We start from the raw sequence: 20,391 nt of genomic DNA, 5'->3' as shown, positions 1-20,391 counted from the left end.
ATACATGATAAACTTTGAGATGCATTAGATATGTGACTCAAGTAAACTGTATATTGCTGATTTTTGTTTAATAGACAGACCTTCCGGAGCTTGATACACCAGAATCTGCCAGAATAATAGCATTCATCTCTTGGCTTAGAGAGCAGAGACCATTTTTCCCCATACTTTATGTGATAAGGTAAGTTGAATTTTTCATTTACTAATAGTGAAACAATGTGTTTAGCTTTGCAAGGACCTGTCTTGAATCATAGTTAAATGTGACCTATTGCTTATGCAAACCCTTTAGAAAAGAAAAAGAATTTTCAATAAATATTACTAAATTATGCTTTATATCCAGTTACTAGTAAAAGTATGTTAAGAGGCACCTGGGTGTTTCAATTGGTTAAGTTGGTTAAGTGTCTGACTTCAGCTCAGGTCACGATCTTAGGACCTGAATCCTGAGCTCAGGCTCGTGCGTTCGAGCCCCACATTGGGCTCTCTGCCCCTCCCCCACTCGTGCTCTCTTTAAAATAAATATATATTTTTTAAAAAGTATGTTAAAAGCCTCATGACAAATCCACTGTTTATTTTACTATTACATTTTATCTAATGTATATATTTTTGTCTTTTATTCCTAAGGGATGAGAGTCCAATGAAAGCAAACTTCCTTCAAAACATGGTAGAAGACAGAACAGAATCTGCATTATCATATTATGAATTCCTCTTGCATATACAACAACAAGTAAATAAATGAACAAATGAAGATATTTGACTTATTTTTAAGGAAATTCATGATAATGCCGAACACCTGAGAATGTGTAATACCTTCCTTTTCTATTAGGTTTGTGGACTAATGTGATGATTATATGTTCTCACTGTGATTTCAACCAACTATAGCAAAATAAAGGACCACAGCAGAGAATCAAACATGCAACTCTGAAATACTGTATTTTTCAAATCAAAATATATCTATGTATATTTGATTGGATACTTTTTTCCTTTGCTGCCAATAATGTTTGAGTTGTTGTGGATTGAAATAAGATGAGACAATATTGCAGAGGTAAAGTAAATTTTGTAAAATAAAGACTTCTGTGTTTCAAATACATTTTTCTCATTTTTTCCTGAAATTTTGGCTGCTACATTTAAAATTTCACAAGACTAAGTGTTGCAGGGACATTATAAATCCATTGATAATGATCTTTTTAACATCAAAAAAATTTTTCAGAAGTAAATACTACATAGAACTAGAACCCATCCCCACACCTGTTTTGTTTTGTTTTTTTTTTAAAGGAAGAAAAAGGATCATCATGTTAAGTAAAACTAGAGTGAACTAACTCCAGTCTAGTTTGAGAAAAAAATATGAAATAATACAGTCAGGCTTTAAAATCTGTCAGTATTCTCTATGCTTGAAGAACAAAGTCACTTTGAAGTGAAATCTATAATTAAGTGGTTTTCCGATTTGACTGCAGAAGACTTGGGTGGACACACTATCCTATTCTGCAGTGAAAAGAATCAGCTGTCTTCATAAATACACTGAAACTGACAATGATAATAGGGAGATGAGAAACTTTGGTTGTCTTGATCCTTTAAGTAGGCTTTGTTTGGTACATTTCTGCTCTGATGTATAATAGAAGTGTTATATTGGTGAAATGATGAATTAAAAGAAATTAAAGGTTTTTAAAAATTCTGTCTCAAATGCTTAAGTAACATTTTTCTAAGGAGTTTAATTAAATTGGAAGCCGCTCGTAAGATATTTATTCTTGGATATTAAAACTTATTAAAAGCATGAATGCTGCTGTTTGATTTGGTGGATATTAAGATTACACAAATTCACTACATTGAAGTTATGGTAGAAACTTGATTTCTCAACATGCTCAAGAGACTGCTTTTTTGATTGAGCCAGAGAAATAGTCAAAACCATTAAGTGAATTTTGTTTACAAATAGGTAAATTATACATTTGTATATTTAAAGTGCTGTGATAGGATGTCTTTAAAAGATTTGGCCCATTTTTCACTGATTCACCTTGTCTTGTATGAACCTCTTAAAGTAAAAGTTCTTCATGTGTAATACTTGATGAAAAGATTTTTGTTTCTTTGTTTTAATGGGTTATAAAAATGTGTTTACAATCTTGGTCTCATGATCACCAATGAAATAGTAACTTTCAGGTTTACATCAGTATGAGCTGACTTTAACTCAGTTAAAGGGATAGGGAAGAAGCAGGTCCCCATTAGAGTATATACTACGGCTTGCCTGCTGGATCAGAGTAATTGGGTTTTATAAAAATATCCTCTCCCTTAAGCAGTATTAAGGTTTATCTTCAATATGCAAGTGGTACATTGAACTGGAAATTTTCTTAAAAACTGCTTCATGTATTAGGAAGCAAGTGTCATGTTGTAGCAAATTATGATAAATTTATATTTTCCCCTCTTTTCAAGAAACAGAGTCATCCTTGTGCACTGATGTTTCTTAAAATAACTAAAATTCTCTTCTTAATGTGAATTGTAAATGTTGATATTTGTAGGTCCTTTCTTAAGAGTAGTGAAGAATCTTCCAGAGGGAAAAGTTTGTGCTTCTAGGGACAGTAATCTTCCTTGTGCCTCACTTCATCCCTAAGTGGGTATGACTTGTTATTGCCACATGCTTTGTTAGTATATTTCACAAATTTACTTTTTAAATTTTACTTTAAAAATTATTTTAGATAGTGTGTAATATGTGCAATCCAGAATAATTTTATAATAGGCAGGTCATAAAAACATAACTTTAGTTAAGATTCACAATATTTGTTCTCTGGATAATGAGGGAATGAATGAGCCTTTTGGAGATATTGATATTAAGCAATTATTTTTTGCTGTACTGAATGTGTTTGATTTTTTTTTTTTTTTTTGGCAGTAGAGCAGTACCTGCTATCTCATCTTGTATTACTTTTTGATGTAAAGCAACTAATATTTACACTATGCCATATTTTTTTTATTGTAGTTGTAAATTATGAAAGATCCTTGAATTTTCTACAGATCTACAACTACTAAAGTAACAGACAAGGGCAATCTTGGTATTTAAATCTGAGCATGGCAATTCTACCACAAAAAGTACTCTATTTTTCTAATTTCTAGGATTTTTAAAATAACATTTCTGTACGTGACATACTAATATTCGCTCAAGCTGTACCATTTTAGTTTGCATATATTTCATTGTTTTAATTTAATGTAATGTATTGAGTCTAACAGACTGTTTTACAATAATTAGAATTAAAGATTTATTTCTTCTAATTAAAGATGCATAACAGCTATTATCTAGGGGACCATCAAATGTGATTTCAAGATTTTGTTAACTATTTCAAATAAAATCCTTCTATAGAAATTTTAATTTTGTAAAGTAGTGTATAATATTGTAACATTAAAATCTTGTTCTCAAATTCACATATGTATTGATGTTCAATGTGCTGTGTTAAATCTTGCATCTCTTAAATATTAGAGACAAGATTTGTCTTCCTTTTTACAGTTTGTAATTTTCACTGTTTTATTCCTGTAAAAAAAAAAAAAGTCATTTGTAACCCATGCAAATAATCATTTGAAATGTGCTAACTTATCAATTTGGCTATTCAATAAAGTTATTGAAAAAGCTTATATATAGTGACTCGTCATTTAAAGGGATATGGATAACTTGCCAGTTACTGAATTGTGTTATGTTGTACCCCCAAGTCATTGCAAGGCTATGGCTGAAAGTGGTTTGAATCTAATCTGGTGTTACAGTGGTCATAAGCCAGGGGCAGCCAACAGGTGTCTCAGTTGGTTAAGTGACCAACCTCAGCTCAGGTCGTGAGAGCCTGGAGCCTGTTTCCAATTCTGTGTCCCACTCTATTTCTGCCCCTCCCCTGCTTGCTCTGTCTCTGTCTCTCTCAAAAATAAATAAAAACTAAAAAAGAAATTATAGAGTGGTCATAAACTTAATTCTTTTTTTTTTTAACGTTTATTTATTTTTTTTGAGACAGAGACAGAGCATGAACGGGGGAGGGTCAGAGAGAGAGGGAGACACAGAATCTGAAACAGGCTCCAGGCTCTGAGCTGTCAGCACAGAGCCCGACGCGGGGCTCAAACTCACGGAGTGCAAGATCATGACCTGAGCCGAAGTTGGCTGCTCAACCAACTGAGCCACCCAGGCGCCCCATAAGCTTAATTCTTGATGCTCACTCTTCATAGATTTAAAGTTGGTGTTGTTTTTTTTTTAAATTCTTGACAGGTTTCAAGTACTACTCCATTGACTTCTGGATCCTTTGGTTATCAGTAAAATGCCTACTGTCAGTCTAATTGTTACTTTGAAGATAATGTTAGCTTTCATGATTTTTCTTTTATCCTTAATATTCCTCAGTTTGGCTACTCTGAGTGTATTGTTTATCTTGCTAATTTTTCAGAGCACATTTTAATTTGAAAATCTTTGTATATCTTGATTTATGAAAAATTATCTATTTCTTTAATTGAGGTATGATTGACATATAAAGCTATTTTCTTTTAAAAATATGCTTGTCATTTTCTCTATTCTTTTTTACTTCAGAATTCATACAAGATGTATCTTTTCACTAATTCCTCTTTTGACTATGTCCAGGTTGGACTTTTCATCTCATCTCATGAATATTATATCTGCATACATGTATTTTTCATTTCTAAGATTAATTTTTATTTATTTTTGGGACAGAGACAGAGCATGAACGGGGGAGGGGCAGAGAGAGAGGGAGACACAGAATCGGAAACAGGCTCCAGGCTCCGAGCCATCAGCCCAGAGCCTGACGCGGGGCTCGAACTCACGGACCGCGAGATCGTAACCTGGCTGAAGTCGGACGCTTAACCGAGTGCGCCACCCAGGCGCCCCTAATTTTTTTAATACCCGTCTGGTTTTGGTTGGTTTCTCCCTGTTTTTGCTCAGTAACGTATTCAGACTGTTCTATAAAATTCTTTCTGGGGAAATTCGCAATTTTTTAAGTTTTAATTCCAGTTATTTAACATACAGTATAATATTAGTTTCAGGTGCACCATACAGTGATTCAACAATTACATACATCACCCAGTGCTCATCACAAGTGCCATCCTTTTCCTCCTCTTCCTCTTCTCCTCCTCCTCTTTCTCTTCCTTTTTCTCCTTTTTTTTTAAAAAAGTATTTTTTATTAGTATTTTTTTAAGTAATCTCTGCCCCCAGTGTGGAGCTTCATCTCAAGACCCCAAGATCGAGAGTCCCATGTTCTTCCGACTGAGCCAGCCAGGTGCCCCTCAACACGTGCACTCCTTGTCCCCATCACCTATTTCACCTATACCCTCACCCCCCACAAATTCCAATTTTTTATTTGGTTGGTAGAATTTATTTTTTTTCATTAATTCATGTATTTTGAGAGAGAGGGAGAGAGAGCAGAGGAGGAGCAAAAAGAGAGGGAGATAATCCGAAAAAGGTTCTGCACTATCAGCGCAGAGCCCAACATGGGGCTCAAACCTTCAAACTGTGAGATCGTGATCTGAGCCAAGATCGAGTTGGACATGTAACTGACTGAGCCACCCAGGTGCCCCTGGCTGGCAGAATTTAAATGTAGTATTTATTCATGTTTGTTAGAATTTGAGTTTGTAGGTTACTGGAGTGGGAGAATTTTTGTTTTTGTTTTAGCTTATCTCTGTTCAAGTTCTCCATCCCTTCCTGCCCATCTAAGGGGTTTTTTAGTTGAATTTTCTGGCCCCTTCCCCAAGACTAGGGGTCATGGTAGTGTCCTGCAATGATTTGGGGCTATCGCCCACCAGCAGTGGGAAGACTAGTTGTTGTCCTCTCTTCTGCTGAACTTAAAAGCTCAAGTTCAAGGCTATGTGGGTCAATAGCAAATGATATTTTGAATAATTTTTGGAGGGAAAGCTTACCTCAAGCAGTGAGTCCTGTTTGTCCCTATGTGTTTGTTATGTGGAGCACTTCCAGTGCTTTTTAGCCCATAGAATGTGCTACCGTTGCCTGCTCATGGACCTGCTGCCCAACATGCCCAATGTTAGCTCTGCAATGTTGCATTTTGGTCTGCTGTTTCTCTTGTTTTTTTTTTTTTTTTTTTTAATGTTTATTTATTTTTGACAGAGACAGGGACAGAATGCGAGTGGGTTAGGGGCAGAGAGAGAGGGAGACACAGAAGCAGAAGCAGGCTCCAGGCTCTGAGCTGTCAGCACAGAGCCCGACGCAGGGCTTGAACTCACGAGCTGTGAGATCATGACCTGAGCCGAAGTCGGACGCTCAACCGACTGAGCCACCCAGGTGCCCCTGTTTCTCTTGTTTTTGAGTCTAGTTATTTGTTTTTCTCCCTTGACATTTTTAGCTGTTATTTCTGTGTGGAGTAGAGAGGAGTCCAAGGATCAACTTACTGCCTAAATTTATCCCCCGGAAACTGAATTCCGGAAACTTATTCAGATAAAACTGAATAAGTTTTATCACTTATGACTCAATCTTTTCAGCTGTGTATCTACATTTTATCAATCAAGTATTATTAGTAGCCTGCCTAAACAATGCTTCTAGCATCAAATAAAAATTATACATAAGACTCATTGAAAATGGCATGTTTTGGGGCACTTGGGTGGCTCAGTCGGTTAAGCATCTGACTTCAGCTCAGGTCATGAACTCTCGGTGCTTGAGTTCGAGCCCCACACCGGGCTCTGTGCTGACAGCTCAGAGCCTGGAGCCTGCTTCAGATTCTGTGTCTCCCTCTCTGTTCCTCCCCCAGTCACACACACACAGACACACACACACTCTCTCTCAAAAATAAATAAAGATTAAAAAAAAAAATTTAAAAAATGCCTTCTTTTGACACTTCCTCTAAAAGAAAAATTTCTGCAACTATTCACGTAAGTGTAATCTAGTGCTGTCAGTGCTAGATTTGTGGCAAAGTGGTAAGTTTTTTAAAGTTAATTTATGTATTGTGGGAGGAGGGGCAGAGAGAGGGAGAGACAGAGTCCCAAGCAGGCTCTTTGCTGTCAGCACAGAGCCCGACATGGGGCTGCAATCCACAAACACTGAAAAAAATCAAGGCAGACGCTTAACCCAGTCACCCAAAGCGCCCAAAATGGCAAAGTTTTAAAGAATCGATTTGCCCTTGCAAAGTCCATAGTGAGGGAGATAGAAATTAATATAAGAATCTTAAGTATGTGAGGCACCTGGGGGGCTCAGTCGGTTAAGTGTCCCACTCTTTTTTTTTTTAAACATTTTTTTTATTCATTTCTGAGAGAGAGGGCATGAAATAGGAGGGGCAGAGAGAGGGAGAAGGATCCAAAGGGGCTCTGCCCTGACAGCAGAGAGCCCAATGTGGGGCTTGAACTCATGAGGCATGAGATCATGACCTGAGCTGAAGTCAGAAGATTAACTGGCTGAGCCACCCAGGCACTGAGCCATCTAGGTACCCTGTTTCTGACTTTTGATTTCAGCTCGGGTCATGATCTCTGCATTCCTGAGTTCAACCTCCATGTCAGGCTCTGCACTGACAGCAAGGAACCTGCTTGGCATTCTGTCTCCCTTGCTCTCTGCCATTCCCCCACTCTCTCTCTCGTCTCAAGAATAAATAAATTAAAAAAAATCTTAAGTATGCACATCATTTGTCAAAGAATCACTTATACCACTGACAAGTACTAGGAAGTTTAATAAATAAACTGCAGAAACCCATAGATAAATGGTTCCTCAGGAATGAGAAAGTGACATAAAATCTTCACATTTCTAATTCTTATCTAACTAAAGGGGCCATCATGCATCTAAGGAGACAAATTTTTTATTTGGCTTTCTATGGGCCTTCTTAAATGAAAAAAATATTGTTTATCCTAGAATTGTATTTGGTTTCAATTTATCAGAACTATACTTCATTAAGTTCTGCACATTTATTATACTTAACAATTACTTCGGTTTTAGAATTTTTTAAAGACACTATTGGGGACTCAGATATAGGTCTGTACACAAAGGCAGGGGAACCATTTCTAATGCTTTATAATTATTAACCAGGGCATGTCCTTGGGACTTAGCTTTCATTCCATCAAGGGAGAACATCCGCATTTATTTATATTTTTATTTTTTAATGTTTATTTATTTTTGAGAGAGTGTGAGTGGGGGAGGGGCAAAGAGAGGGGGGGAGCAGAGGATCTGAAGCAGGTTCTGCGCTGACAGCACTGAGCCCAATGTGAGGCTTGAACTCTTGAACAGCAAGATCATGACCTGCGCTGAAGTCAGATGCTCAACTGACTAAGCCACCTAGGCACCCCTATTTCTAAACAAACAAACAAACAAATAAATAAATGTTTGTTTATTTTGAGAGAGAAAGAGAGCATGGATGCCAGCAGGGGAGGGGCAGAGAGGGACAGAGAGAATCCCAAGCAGGCTTTGTGAAGTGAGCACAGAGCCCAAGGAGGGGTTCAATCTCCAGAACCATGAAATCACAACTTGAGCCGAAAGCAAGAGTCCTAGGGCACCTGGGTGGCTCAGTTGGTTAAGCCCAGAACTTTGGCTCGGGTCATGATTTTGTGCTTCCTGAGTTTGAGCCCTGTGTTGGGCTCTCTGCTGACAGTTCAAGAGCCTGGAATCTGCTTCAGTTTCCAGTTTCTGTCTCCTTCTTTCTCTTATCTTCCCGGCTTGAGCGCTTGCGCTCTCTCTCAAAAAACAAACAAGCAAACAAAAACCAAAAGAGTCCCATGCTTAACCCACTCAGCTGCCTAAACACCCCCAAAAACCGTGTTTATACCTCAGCTCCTCATGTTATTGAATCCAGAAGATAAAGTGTTAGATTTTTTTTTTACACTTTTTTTCTTAAACTTCTTGTCTGTTTGGAACAGAGTCAGGTGACTAATGGTTAAATACAGTATTTCATTACTTTCTGTTTAGGGAGGATTTCACCTGCTTCCTAATTTTGACTATGAGTTTGACTCATTCTGGTTTCATTGCAGGGGACCCACTAGATAGCCTCACCCTCTGGAGCTTCAGGTGTGAATCGGCCACAAGGCCCTCTCAGCAAGCGTTGACGGATGATTCGATTCCTTCGTTCTTTTACTCATTCACTTTATCTTTATGATTAACAGCTGCATACCAAATGCAGGGCTGCGTTATGACTTTTGTGTGTCCTACACACTTTTCTTTCATGGGCTCCTTCCTCCATACAGGCATTATTAAATCGTATTTTAGGACTGTGTTAGCAAAAGATGACTATAATCCAGGTCAGATTATTATATATTAATTATTATGCTTTTATTCTGACTTTAAAATAAATTAAAATTAAGACATTTTCTCAGGCTCCTAATACTATTGTGGACCTCAACATTGCTTTAAGGTAAGTGGGCCCCGCTGAGAGCTCACATTGTTCCAGGAGTTGCAGTTGCGAATATACAATGCTGGAGCCTACATTCTAGCTGGTGAGAAACAGACATAAACAAAGTAAGTACATTTATCTTGCGAATCGGTTACAAATGTTAAGAAAAAACAATAAGGAGAACGTTATGGAGTGAGAAGGGTGGCAATTTAAACAGAATGGACAGGACAAGCATCACTAGGCAAGCCTTGAAGGAAGATGTGAACAAAGCCTGGAACACGACAGGTATATACTTGGGGGAAAAATACCATTAAGGAGAAAGTCTCACCCACAAAAACAAATCCTAAAAGCAACTCTCCCCAAAGCGTCGCTCCTCGAGTTACGTATTTCCGTAATCTATAAGCGAGGTCGCAGAAGGTCATTGGAAACAAGTGCCTGCCGCATCAACCTCCATTTTGCTTTTGGGCACAAGCCCAAGCTACGTCCGGGCCTCATTTGTATTCCTTTACCTCTCGTTAGTTTGGGGGTTCGCTTTTCTTCATGTCCTCGTGAAGGGCAGAGAACCCTGTCGACGGAGGAGAGGAACATTGATAGTTAACACAGGCAGGAGGAACTAGGGCAGCCCACTCTGCCCTCATTCAAAATGGCGGCGCGAGCCTCGCTCTTTGTCCGGTCGGGTGGCGCGCATGCTTAGCCAGCCTCTCCGGCTTGGCGTTCTGGAGGGGCGGGCCTACGGCGGGGGAGGCGGGGCGGGGGGGGGGCTCGCGCCCTGCGGCCTGGCCTGAAGTCATCTGCGCTGCCTCTGCTACCTGCAGCACCACCTTCATCCTTCCCTACCTATGGAGGGGAAGATGGAGCCTGTGACCGTAGCGACAGATAGCGGGGACCGGCCGGGGGCTCCAGCGGGCTCAGGCCTGTCGGCTTCCCAGCGTCGGGCCGAGCTGCGGCGGAGGAAGCTGCTTATGAACTCGGAACAGCGCATCAACCGGATCATGGGTTTTCACAGGCCCGGGAGTGGCGCAGGTGAGAACCTCCCATCTCCCTTCAGCTCCCGCCCACCTCTTTGAGTCTTGAGGATCGTTCTTGCTTTCCCTCCAATGCCCCGCTGATCTTTTTGACAAAGCTCTGCTCTCTGACCTCCCCTCTGTCCCTGCTTTTTAGGTGATGTCTCAAGTTCTCACTTCTTAATCTCTGGACGTTTCTAGTACCTGTCTTCAGTTTTCCGTAGGTTTCGCTCTCAGATTTTCCTTGTTCCCGCCCCAGGTTGTGAAACCTTGGCTCCTGAGCCCTATGGCATGGTGCCCTCTGCCCAGTAATGCTAGACAGCCCCTTGTTCCCCTTCTTTCCCCACGCCCTCCCCTCTTTTGAAGGGCGTACATTTTCCGCCCCGGTTACATTGCTCTCTTGTGCCCTTCAGGAAGAATACTTGGTTTTCTTTCCGTTCCAGATGCTTTCCCTTCTAGTGCCTTCCCTAGTATCTATCTTCCTTCTTTTGCTTTTCGCTGTTACTCTGTCGGCACAGGGGAGCTTGTGCTTACTGAACTGCCCCCCTAGTCCTTCCTACGTGGATCTAGGACCCTTACGGTCATATCGTAGTGTCTGTGTTCAGTGCCCTCAACACTGTCATCTGCAGGCTTTCTACAACAGGAGAATAAATTTGGAGCGACCATTCTTTGTACCCTAACAAGTGTGACGTGCCCACCAGAGGTCTTCTCTCTTAGTGTGCTGAGATTGATGTCAGGAACTGCATTTAACCCTAAAGAGAGTTCCTCATTTCTCCCCCAATGCATGTACAATGAGTTCCTAAAAATTTTTTTTCATGTGATTATTTATGGAACACTTAATATGAACTAGTGTTCTCTAAGTTTCCATTCAGTGCCTGTAGTAATTGACGCTTAGTCACTGTTCCAAAGCTACTTAAATCTTTGTGATTTCTGCGGGGCTTTAGATAGACAGCTCTGAACTTTTAGATAGTTCACAGGTTTGCAGCCAGAACTACTAGGAAAGGTAAGAAGCGCTTTTTCAAATTCATCTAGAACAGCAGCTAGAAAACACATTTCTCCCTTTAATAATTAAAAGTAGGGTATTTATTCTTTCCCAAGACATGTATTTGTTATCCTTCTCTAGGTACATTCTTAATTTTGTTCTTTTGCTTTGAACATTCTGTCACTAAAGGCTTTATTTTGTATTTAAACCCGAAAAGCATCCTAAAACTGCTTAAGTACTTACTAATGGCTCCAGCACTACAGTGGGAGGATTACGTAAACAGTAGCTGTAGGATATGCCACACCCTATGCTGACAGGACTCTGGATTCAGAATTGTAATATTAAAATACAGGTTTTAAAGAGCTTTAATCATTTTATATTTTTAACCAGATAGGCTAGAGCAGGCAGTGCAGTCATACTTCTGGGATACATTATCCATGAAAACCTGGTCTTTTTGGCTTGCTCCACCCATGACCATCTTTCCCAATTTGTCTGCTAGTCTTATCTTCTACTCCCCAAATTTGGATTATGTCCTTTGCAGGAAAACTCTTCTGGAGTGATGTATTTTGAGCGTGTAGAGGAAGGAACTAGTTTATTTTTTCATGCGGAACCAGTATTTAGATTCAGAGACTGCAGAGTTCTACCAGTAGCAGCATATTTTTTAATCTTAACGTGAAAGGTGTTTGCCAGTATACACTACATAAGGCTTCTAAATTTCTCTTCTCAGAAGAAGAAGGTCAAACAAAATCAAAGCAGGACAGTGACAAACTGAACTCTCTCACCATCCCTTCAGTTTCAAAGCGAGTAGTGCTGGGCGATTCGGTTGGTACAGGAACTACTGACCAGCAAAGTGATGTGGCCGAGGTAAAGGGGACTCAGCTGGGAGACAGATTGGACTCTTTCATTAAACCACCTGAGTGCAATAATGATGTAAACCTTGAGCTCCGGCAGCGGAACAGAGGGGACCTGACAGCAGACACTGTCCAGAGGGGTTCTCGCCATGGCCTCGAACAGTACCTCTCCAGATTTGAAGAAGCAATGAAGCTACGGAAACAGCTGATTAGTGAGAAACCCAATCAAGAAGATGGAAATACAGCAGAAGAATTTGACTCTTTTCGAATATTTAGATTGGTGGGATGTGCTCTTCTTGCCTTTGGAGTCAGAGCTTTTGTTTGCAAGTACTTGGTAAGAAATATAATGAAAAATGCAAATTGGTTATGTGATGAGGACTATTAATCCGTGGGACTGATTGCCAGTATTACTGTTTACCAGATTCATGTGGCTGTTTGGGGATATAGTATAAACTGCTGTTCACCTAGATATAGATGAAATGTCCTGGTTAAATACAGAGCCCAGTAATAATTGCTTAACTCTTTCTGTATTCTAGGCAGCATTCTAAGTGCTTTACATGTATTAATTCATTTAACCTCATCCTCCTGAACTAGGTATCATTTGACTCTGTGTTTTATAGATGAAGGAATGAAGCCTCAGGGGTTAAGTCATTTGCCCAAGGTCACATCGCTAAGTGACAGCTGGGCAGTTGCTTTCCAAAGCCAAAGGGTAAAGTATCTACATGTACTATAGATTAATCACCACTTTTCAAATAATTTGAAACCTTAAAATGCAGTTGCTGTGGTCCTGAACAGGAGCTTTAATTTAATATAATCCTGAACCACATAATTTTCCTGTCGTTCAGAAAGCACCTCAGCATTTTATAATGTGGTAGTATCATCATAATGGCAGTTCCTCTTTATTGTACCAGAACATGCCGGGAGAATTGAAGAAAGACATAGCTCATAGTTTAGTGTCTTGCTCTTCGAAGTATTTCCATTCACTAGACATTTAAAGAATATCTACCAGGTACATAAGCAAATTTTTCAGATTATTAAAGTTTAGGTTTCTCGGCAAAAACCTTTCTTAAAATCAGTTTTATGCATTTTTTCTTAAGTGAGAATCTGTTGTACAGACTTTTTTCTGATGTTAAATTGTCCTAGCTTTCAGCATTTAGTGAGATGTGTAGCTGCTTTCTCTTATTGAGAGGGCTCTGTGTTTTTATGATTTGAAAGTTAGGTCCTATTTTTATGCCTCATTTTTGTATGAGGTTTTTTTGGTTTTCTGGGGCTTTTTGCTATGAGATTTTCAGCTGCTATTTCTAAGTACTTCCATCTGGTGATGTTTGTTTGCTCGTTCACTCCATAATATTTTTACGTTTAGGAATAAATGTAAATTAATTATTGTTTTGATCTTTCTGATTATATTGTGTGAGAAGCAAGAAAACCATGCCATTTTATCTATAACAAGAATAGCTTGTCATTTGGATGCCAGAGATAGAGTTAATAAGTCAACTTCTTGCTCCAGAGTCTGGGAATGCATGTTATCTTTTGAATACTGGGCCTTTATGTGTGCTTCGAAATTGTCAGTTAGTTACTTCTCGGTGAGAGAGATGTTACTGCATAATGTGTTACACATCTATCACCATTGAATACTCTAAATCATTTAAAGAGTAAATTTTTGTGAGAGAAGACATTTTGGGGGACATCAAAATAATGTGACTTGAGAAGCATGTTTTTTAATAAGGAGTTAATTATAAGCTTAATTATAAACTTATTTATAAACTTAATTATAAGTTTTATAATAAGGAAATCTAGTCCTTTTAGTTTTTTCACCCTTCTGCAGAAACAAGACTACTTTCAGCCACTAAAATTAAGTTGTTGGTTTTTTTTTTTTTACCATGTTTTTGCTTGGAATTTTACAGCTGCTGTTAGTTTAGTTTGATTTGTTGTGATTTGAATGATAATGTTGGAAATACATAACTTTATCTTCTGTCTTCACAGTCCATATTTGCTCCGTTTCTTACTTTACAACTTGCATACATGGGACTATACAAATACTTTCCTAAGGTAAATTAAAATTTTTTCTAAATTGGCGTGATGTGTTTAGACCGATTAATGATTAGATAATTCTAAGAGCTTAAAAAAAATTAGTCATACTCATGGTCTGAATCAGTGTTACTAAGAGTGTCATTGTCCCACCAATGCTGATCTTAAAACTTTCATTTCTATTTATAATGAGTTAAGTTCAGGAGGGAGTGATTAGAAACTTGTTAGCAATTTGAAATTGCCATAACATTTTTATCATATTTTACAAATATGTCGATCTACCATAGACTGGTGGAAAAACTTAACTACAGAATTTGAATAGTACTTGTCTGAGAAAGTATTGAGTTTAATTACTTAGTGAATGTAGTGATGCATTGTCTGTAATAAAGGAAATTAATTTTAAGAGGGGGCCATTTATCTTACTGTGCTCCTTTCTAGATGCTTAACAGCAGTGCTGTTTATCTTAATGTCAAGGGCCTGGTATTTTCAAGAAATATTTGGCCATTACAGAATCATGTAGAGTGTCCGTGTTTACCTAGTTGGGTTACTTACAAATGTATACACAGTTTTATGGGACTTGAGTGGTGGAGAAAATAACCTCACTTATGTGATTGAGTTTTGTATGAGTTTTTTACTGAAAAACAGGTACTTGGTCATTTGCTTAGTTATTTATTATTATTTGTGTTTATTTTTTGAGAGAGAGAGAGAGACAGAGCATGAGTGGGGGAGGGGGGGAGAGAGAGACACACACACAGAATCCAAAGCAGACTCCAGGCTCTGAGCTGTCAGTACAGAGCCTGACTTGGGGCTGGAATTCAACGAAATGTGAGATCATGCCCTGAGCGGAAGTTGGTAGCTTAGTGTGTATTTTGAATGGGGTTTGAAACATTTATATTTATGAAGAGTCAAATAGGCCATATATATAAAGTAAGAGAGAGAAGAAAGAAATGTAATTTTATTTTAATTTAAAATTTATTTAGTTTTTTTGATTATATAGATGTATATTTATTGACCTCTCACCCCCAAGAAAAGTAATTAATTAAAGTGTCTGTTTAGAAATTAATTCTTTAAACACTGATTATAGTTTTACAATAGCAAAGTTTGGAAACAACGAAGATGTCTACTAATAAATGACCTATTGGGGCGCCTGGCTGGCTCTGTCTATTAGAGTATATGACTCTTAATCTCTGGGCCGAGAGTTTGAGCCTCATGTTGGGTGTGGCGTCTACTTAAAATAAAAATGTTCTTTTAAAAAAAAAATTTTTTTTTAATGTTTATTTCTGAGACAGAGACAGAACATGCGTGGGGGAGGGGCAGAGAGAGAGGGAGGCACAGAATCCCAAGCAGGCTCCAGGCTCTGAGTTGTCAGCACAGAGCCCGACGCGGGGCTTGAACTCACAAACTGTGAGATCATGGCCTGAGCTGAAGTCGGTCGCTCAACCGACTGAGCCACCCAAGCACCCCAAAAATGTTTTAAATATTAAAAAAAAAAAAATGACTCACTAAATTATGGCATATCCATTCAGAATGATGAAGCTCTGATGTATAGATATTAGTAAGCTCGCCAAGAAATACTAAGAGAAGAAAACAAAATGCAGCATAGGATCTATAGTATATTGCTTTTTTCGTAAAAAGGAGAATAATATATATTTGATTTTGCTTGTGTATGTGTGAAGAAACTGGAAGTTTTGTGATTTTTTTTTTTTTTTTTTTTTAAGATTTTAGTTTTAAGTAATCTCTATACCCAACATAGGGCTCAAACTTACAACCCTGATAACAAGATTCGCACAATCTGAGCCAGCCAGGAATCCCATAAACTCTGGAAAAATGTTACATGAAACTATTAACAGCAGTTATTTGTGATAGGAATGTGTGGGGGTTACTAGGTAAATGGGGGAGAGAAAAGGAAGGGAGATTACTGTATACTTTGTACTTTTCTCTCAACAAAACATTTTTTTATGGATGTGTCTTTTTTTTTTTTTTAAGTGTATTTATTTTGAGAGAGAGAGAGAAAGAGAATCCCAAGCAGCTCCAAGCTGTCAGTGCAGAGCCCGACTCCAGGCTCGATCTCATAAACCATGAGATCCTGAAATCAAGAGTTGGACACTTAACCAACTGAGTCACCCAGGTGCCCCTGTAACTTTTCTTTTTAAGATAAAAAACAATTTTTTTAAGTAATCTCCACACCTACATGGGGCTTGAACTTACCACCCTGAAATCTAGAGTCACATGCATTAGCAGCTGAGCCAGCCAGCTACCCCTTTGTTTCTTTTTATTTTCTTTCCCTCTCTTCTTTCTTTCTTTGTTTTTCTTTCTTTCTTTCTTTTTTTCCTTCCTTCCTTCCTTCCTTCCTTCCTTCCTTCCTTCCTTCCTTCCTTCCTTCTTTTTACATGTTTATCACTTATTTTTGAGAAGAGAGAGTGCATGTGAACAGAAGTGAGTGGGGGAAGGGCAGAGAGAGAGGGAGACAGAAAATCCCAAGCAAGCTCCATGCTGCCAGCGCAGAGCCTGTCACAGGGCCAAAGCCACGAGCCATGAGATCATGATGTGAGCTAAAACCAAGAGCTTAACCAACTGAGCCACCCAGGCACCTTTTTTTTTTTAGAGATTTTATTTTTAAGTAACCTCTACACCCAGCATGGGGCTTGAATTTATAACCCCGAGATCCAGAATAACATGCTCTACCGACTGAGCCAGCCAGGTGCCCCTTCTAGGAACACTTAAGAAAAAATTCTTTTTTTAATGTTTATTTTTGAGAGAGACAGAGACAGAATGTGAGTGGTTTGGGGCAGAGAGAGAGGGAGACACAGAATCTGAAGCAGGTTCCGGGCTCTGAGCTGTCAGCACAGAGCCCAATGCCGGGCTTGAACTCAACAAGCTGTGAGATCATGACCTGAGCCAAAGTCAGATGCTCAACCGACTGAGCCATCCAGGCGCCCCTGGAACAGTTTTTAAACAGACAGAAATGTTTAAAGAATTGTACAGTGAGCGCCCATTTCTACTTATTACCTAAATTCTACAAGTAACATTTTGTTATATTATCATGATTTATGCAATTTATCCATTTTCAGTCCATCTTTTTTTTTTTCCTTGATGAGTTTCAAAGTATGTTGTAGATGTTGACATCAGTATGCTTTACCCCTACATGTTCTGGTCAGGTGTCATTAACTACAATTCAGTGGTTGTTTATGGTTATCCTTGTTTTCATTAAGGTAAAATTTTCACACAGTAAAATGCTCAAATCTTTAGTGAGTTTTGTCAGCCTGTGAGTCCCAAATCCTTTAAAGGTTTAGAACATGACTGTTAGGAATTTCCACTGTGTCCCTTTTCAGTCAGCTTTCAGCCCCTTACACCCTGAGGGTCTGATTGTTTTTTTCCCACCATAGATTAGTTTTTGCCTATGTTAGTACTTCTTTCTTTCCTTTTTTTTTTAATATTTCATTTATTAAAAAAATTTTTTTTTTGTTTATTTATTTTGAGAGAGAGAGTGCGCACAAGTGGGGAAGGGGCAGAGAGAAGAGAGACACAGAATCCCAAGCAGGCTTTGCCTCATCAGTGCAGAGCCTGATGTGAGGCTCCAGCTTATGAAGTAGGAGATCATGACCTGCACTGAGATCAAGAGTCGGATGCTTAACCGACTGAGCCACCCAGGTGCCCCTAAGTATTTTATTTTTAAGTAATCTCTATACCCAGCGTGGGGCTCAAACTCAAAACCCCGAGATCAAGAGCCAGCCCGCTGCACCTGTTTTAGTGTTTCATATATGTGGAATCATTCTTGTACATACTTTTTTGTGCAAGGCTTCTTTTATCCTGCATAATTTTGAGTTTCATCCATGTTTTTGAGTGTATCAGGCCATCCACACCCCCCTTTTTTTTCTTAGTAATATTCCATTGTATGACTGTATGCATTTGTTGATCTCATCTCCTCTTGATGGTCATCTTGCTTGTTTCCAATTTTTGGTTATTATGTCTAAAGCAGCTGACAATTTCTATGAATCCTTTTGTAGACATAGGCTCTATTTTCTCTTGGGTAACCTTTGCTTTTTATATTTAAAAAGTTTTTTAATCATGTGACTGGGTTTGTTGATAACCAAAGTGATAAATAAAAATTCAGCCTTGGGTCGCCTGGGTGGCTCAGTCGGTTAAGCATCCGACTTCGGCTCATGTCATGATATCATGGTTTGTGAGTTGGAGCCCTGCATCGGGCTTTGTGTTGACAGCGCAGAGCCTAGAGTCTGCTTCGAATTCTGTCTCCTTCTCTCCCTGCTCCTCCCCTGACCTCTTTCTCTCTCTCAAAAATTAAGATTAAAAAAAAAAAGATAATAGTACTCTTTAAAAAAAAAAATTCAGCCTTGAATCTGTCTAAAAATTAGATGAGAAAATTTTATCAGGGGATACATGTTCCATGATATCCTACTGCATGCGTAACAAGTGTGAATTCCTTTGCATGGCAGATAGGGCTCTACAGAATGTTGTGATGATTCTGTCACGAATAACTCTGTCCTTTAGTATGGCTGTCACTCTTCAGGCTTTTGTTGTTGTGAGACTTACCTTACAATGAGATTTCTCCTCTCATTTTTATCCAGCTAAATCTTGCTCATTCTTGAAGGCCTGTTTTCAATTTCCAATTCTACTTCCTTTTGAAATAAGGTCTCCACTGTGCTTTCTTTATGCATATAACCGTGGACTAATTTCTATCTTCTTTGAGCCACTATGCTATATATTATCCATGCCATTCATTTAGCAGTTATTTATGTCCTGTGTAGTAATGTTTTTCCTGTTTTTGTCTTGTGCGGTTGTATATATCTTAAATTGTTATTTTTGCCTTGCCTCTAAGGCTTTTTTTTTCCACTTTTGATAGCATGAATGGTGTCTTTCCCATTATTGCCTAGCGATTTGCTGCTTTACACATTATATGCTTAGTAAATGTTGGTTGATATATTACTGATTGATGTATTGAAACTTCAGTAATAGTTTTGAATCATTTCGGCAAAAATAGCAGCACTGATCATGTATGTATAGAGCTTAAGTAGTCTTCTGAAAGCTGTAAGATTTATTTAAATCTTTCTGTGTACAGGGTGAAAAGAAGATAAAGACAACAGTACTAACAGCTGCACTTCTGTTATCTGGAATTCCTGCTGAAGTGATAAATCGATCAATGGATACCTATAGTAAAATGGGAGAAGTTTTCACAGATCTCTGTGTCTACTTTTTCACTTTTATCTTTTGTCATGAACTCCTCAATTACTGGGGCTCTGAAGTACCATGAAGCTTGGAGAACACAGAAGGAGAAGCTTATAAAAAAGCAACTTCTCATCTATATTGCAGTGTCTCTAAAAGAGGCAAATCAGTTTACACCTTTATGTCATTCTTTTACTTTATAGGGTTGTAAAATCATTTGATTAGGAATGGAATGGTAGGTTCCCTGATTTAAAAGTGTTAAGTTTGTATTAATACTGATGTGAAGAATATACTACCATGGTCACTAATTGACTTTTCTTGTTTGATTAGAATCCCTAGTCTGTACCTTTCCCTAACTTCTAAGATTTGTAATTCCTCTTTTGGGAGCCGAGCTACTGCTTTTAGGAGAGCAGATGCACACGGTCTCAGCCAGCCCCAAAGGCTGCGACTTGTATTTGTGTTGTTCTGTCCTGAGAAATGGAGCTGTCTTAATAAAATGAAAGAAACTGAATTGTCTAATGTTAAGTCTGCACGTTTTAACTTATAAGAGCTGAATAAGGTAGCCAATTTTATCTTGTTGAGTATCTTAATTTTTACTTCAGCCTAAATATGGAGTAATAGATGAAGTGATTAACATTCATACATGTGAACTTAGAAGGTATTTATGAGGATATTTATTTTAATTTTTATTTATGAAAATTTTTTTATTACCAAACTCAGAATTGGAAATTTTCACTTTTGAGTTTTCATTTTCTACAACTAAGGTTTTAAAGCAAACTAGAACAGCATGATTAGTATATATAAAAATGAAATTTGAAAATTGACTGCGGTATGCAACCCACTATCATAGATACCCTTTTAACTAACTTGGTAACTGTCATATTTGGAAGGTTATAAAACATTAGGTGTTAATTTTGCTTGTTATCACATTTCCTTAAAGATTTTTGTATGGTCTATTTGATTAATCCTTGTGAAAGGATATATATTAATTAAGAGCATATATATCTTTTTTTTTTTAAAGTTTTATTTATTTAAGTAATCACTATATCCAGTGTGGGGCTTGAGCTCATGACTTCAAG

General features: G+C 38.3%; 2 protein-coding genes across 4 annotated transcripts in view; both read left to right on the top strand.

Annotated features, from left to right (window-relative positions):
• The window catches only part of SEC24A (SEC24 homolog A, COPII coat complex component), a 70,804-nt gene extending 67,201 nt beyond the window's left edge, over positions 1-3,603 (top strand). For all 3 annotated transcript variants that reach the window (XM_019421964.2, XM_019421962.2, XM_019421963.2), the window contains 2 exons: positions 75-178; positions 619-3,603. In XM_019421964.2, coding sequence (XP_019277509.1) covers positions 75-178; positions 619-733 — 219 coding nt within the window. In that variant the 3' untranslated portion in view covers positions 734-3,603. The remainder of the gene's footprint in view (positions 1-74; positions 179-618) is intronic.
• Positions 3,604-9,995: 6,392 nt separating this feature from the next.
• CAMLG (calcium modulating ligand) lies at positions 9,996-19,823 on the top strand. Its single transcript, XM_019421961.2, has 4 exons — positions 9,996-10,289; positions 11,980-12,437; positions 14,087-14,152; positions 19,209-19,823. The coding sequence occupies exons 1-4, from the start codon at positions 10,106-10,108 to the stop codon at positions 19,398-19,400; spliced, it is 900 nt and encodes a 299-aa protein (XP_019277506.1). The 5' UTR covers positions 9,996-10,105; the 3' UTR covers positions 19,401-19,823.
• The last annotated feature ends 568 nt before the right edge of the window (positions 19,824-20,391 follow it).

Source organism: Panthera pardus, unplaced genomic scaffold (genome assembly GCF_024362965.1).
Source record: "Panthera pardus isolate Hobbes unplaced genomic scaffold, ASM2436296v1 HiC_scaffold_2, whole genome shotgun sequence".
NCBI classification, from domain to species: Eukaryota; Metazoa; Chordata; class Mammalia; order Carnivora; family Felidae; genus Panthera; species Panthera pardus.
Note: the sequence above shows the minus strand (reverse complement) of the source record. Positions and strands in the feature narration are given on the sequence as shown.

Bases quoted from the DNA above. Each gene is read 5' to 3' on its own strand.
- CAMLG (XM_019421961.2), top strand. From the start codon at position 10,106: ATGGAGGGGAAGATGGAGCCTGTGACCGTAGCGACAGATAGCGGGGAC. The intron at 10,290-11,979 runs GTGAGAACCTCC...TTCTCTTCTCAG, and splicing joins CAGGCCCGGGAGTGGCGCAG to AAGAAGAAGGTCAAACAAAA. The intron at 14,153-19,208 runs GTAAATTAAAAT...TTCTGTGTACAG, and splicing joins TATACAAATACTTTCCTAAG to GGTGAAAAGAAGATAAAGAC.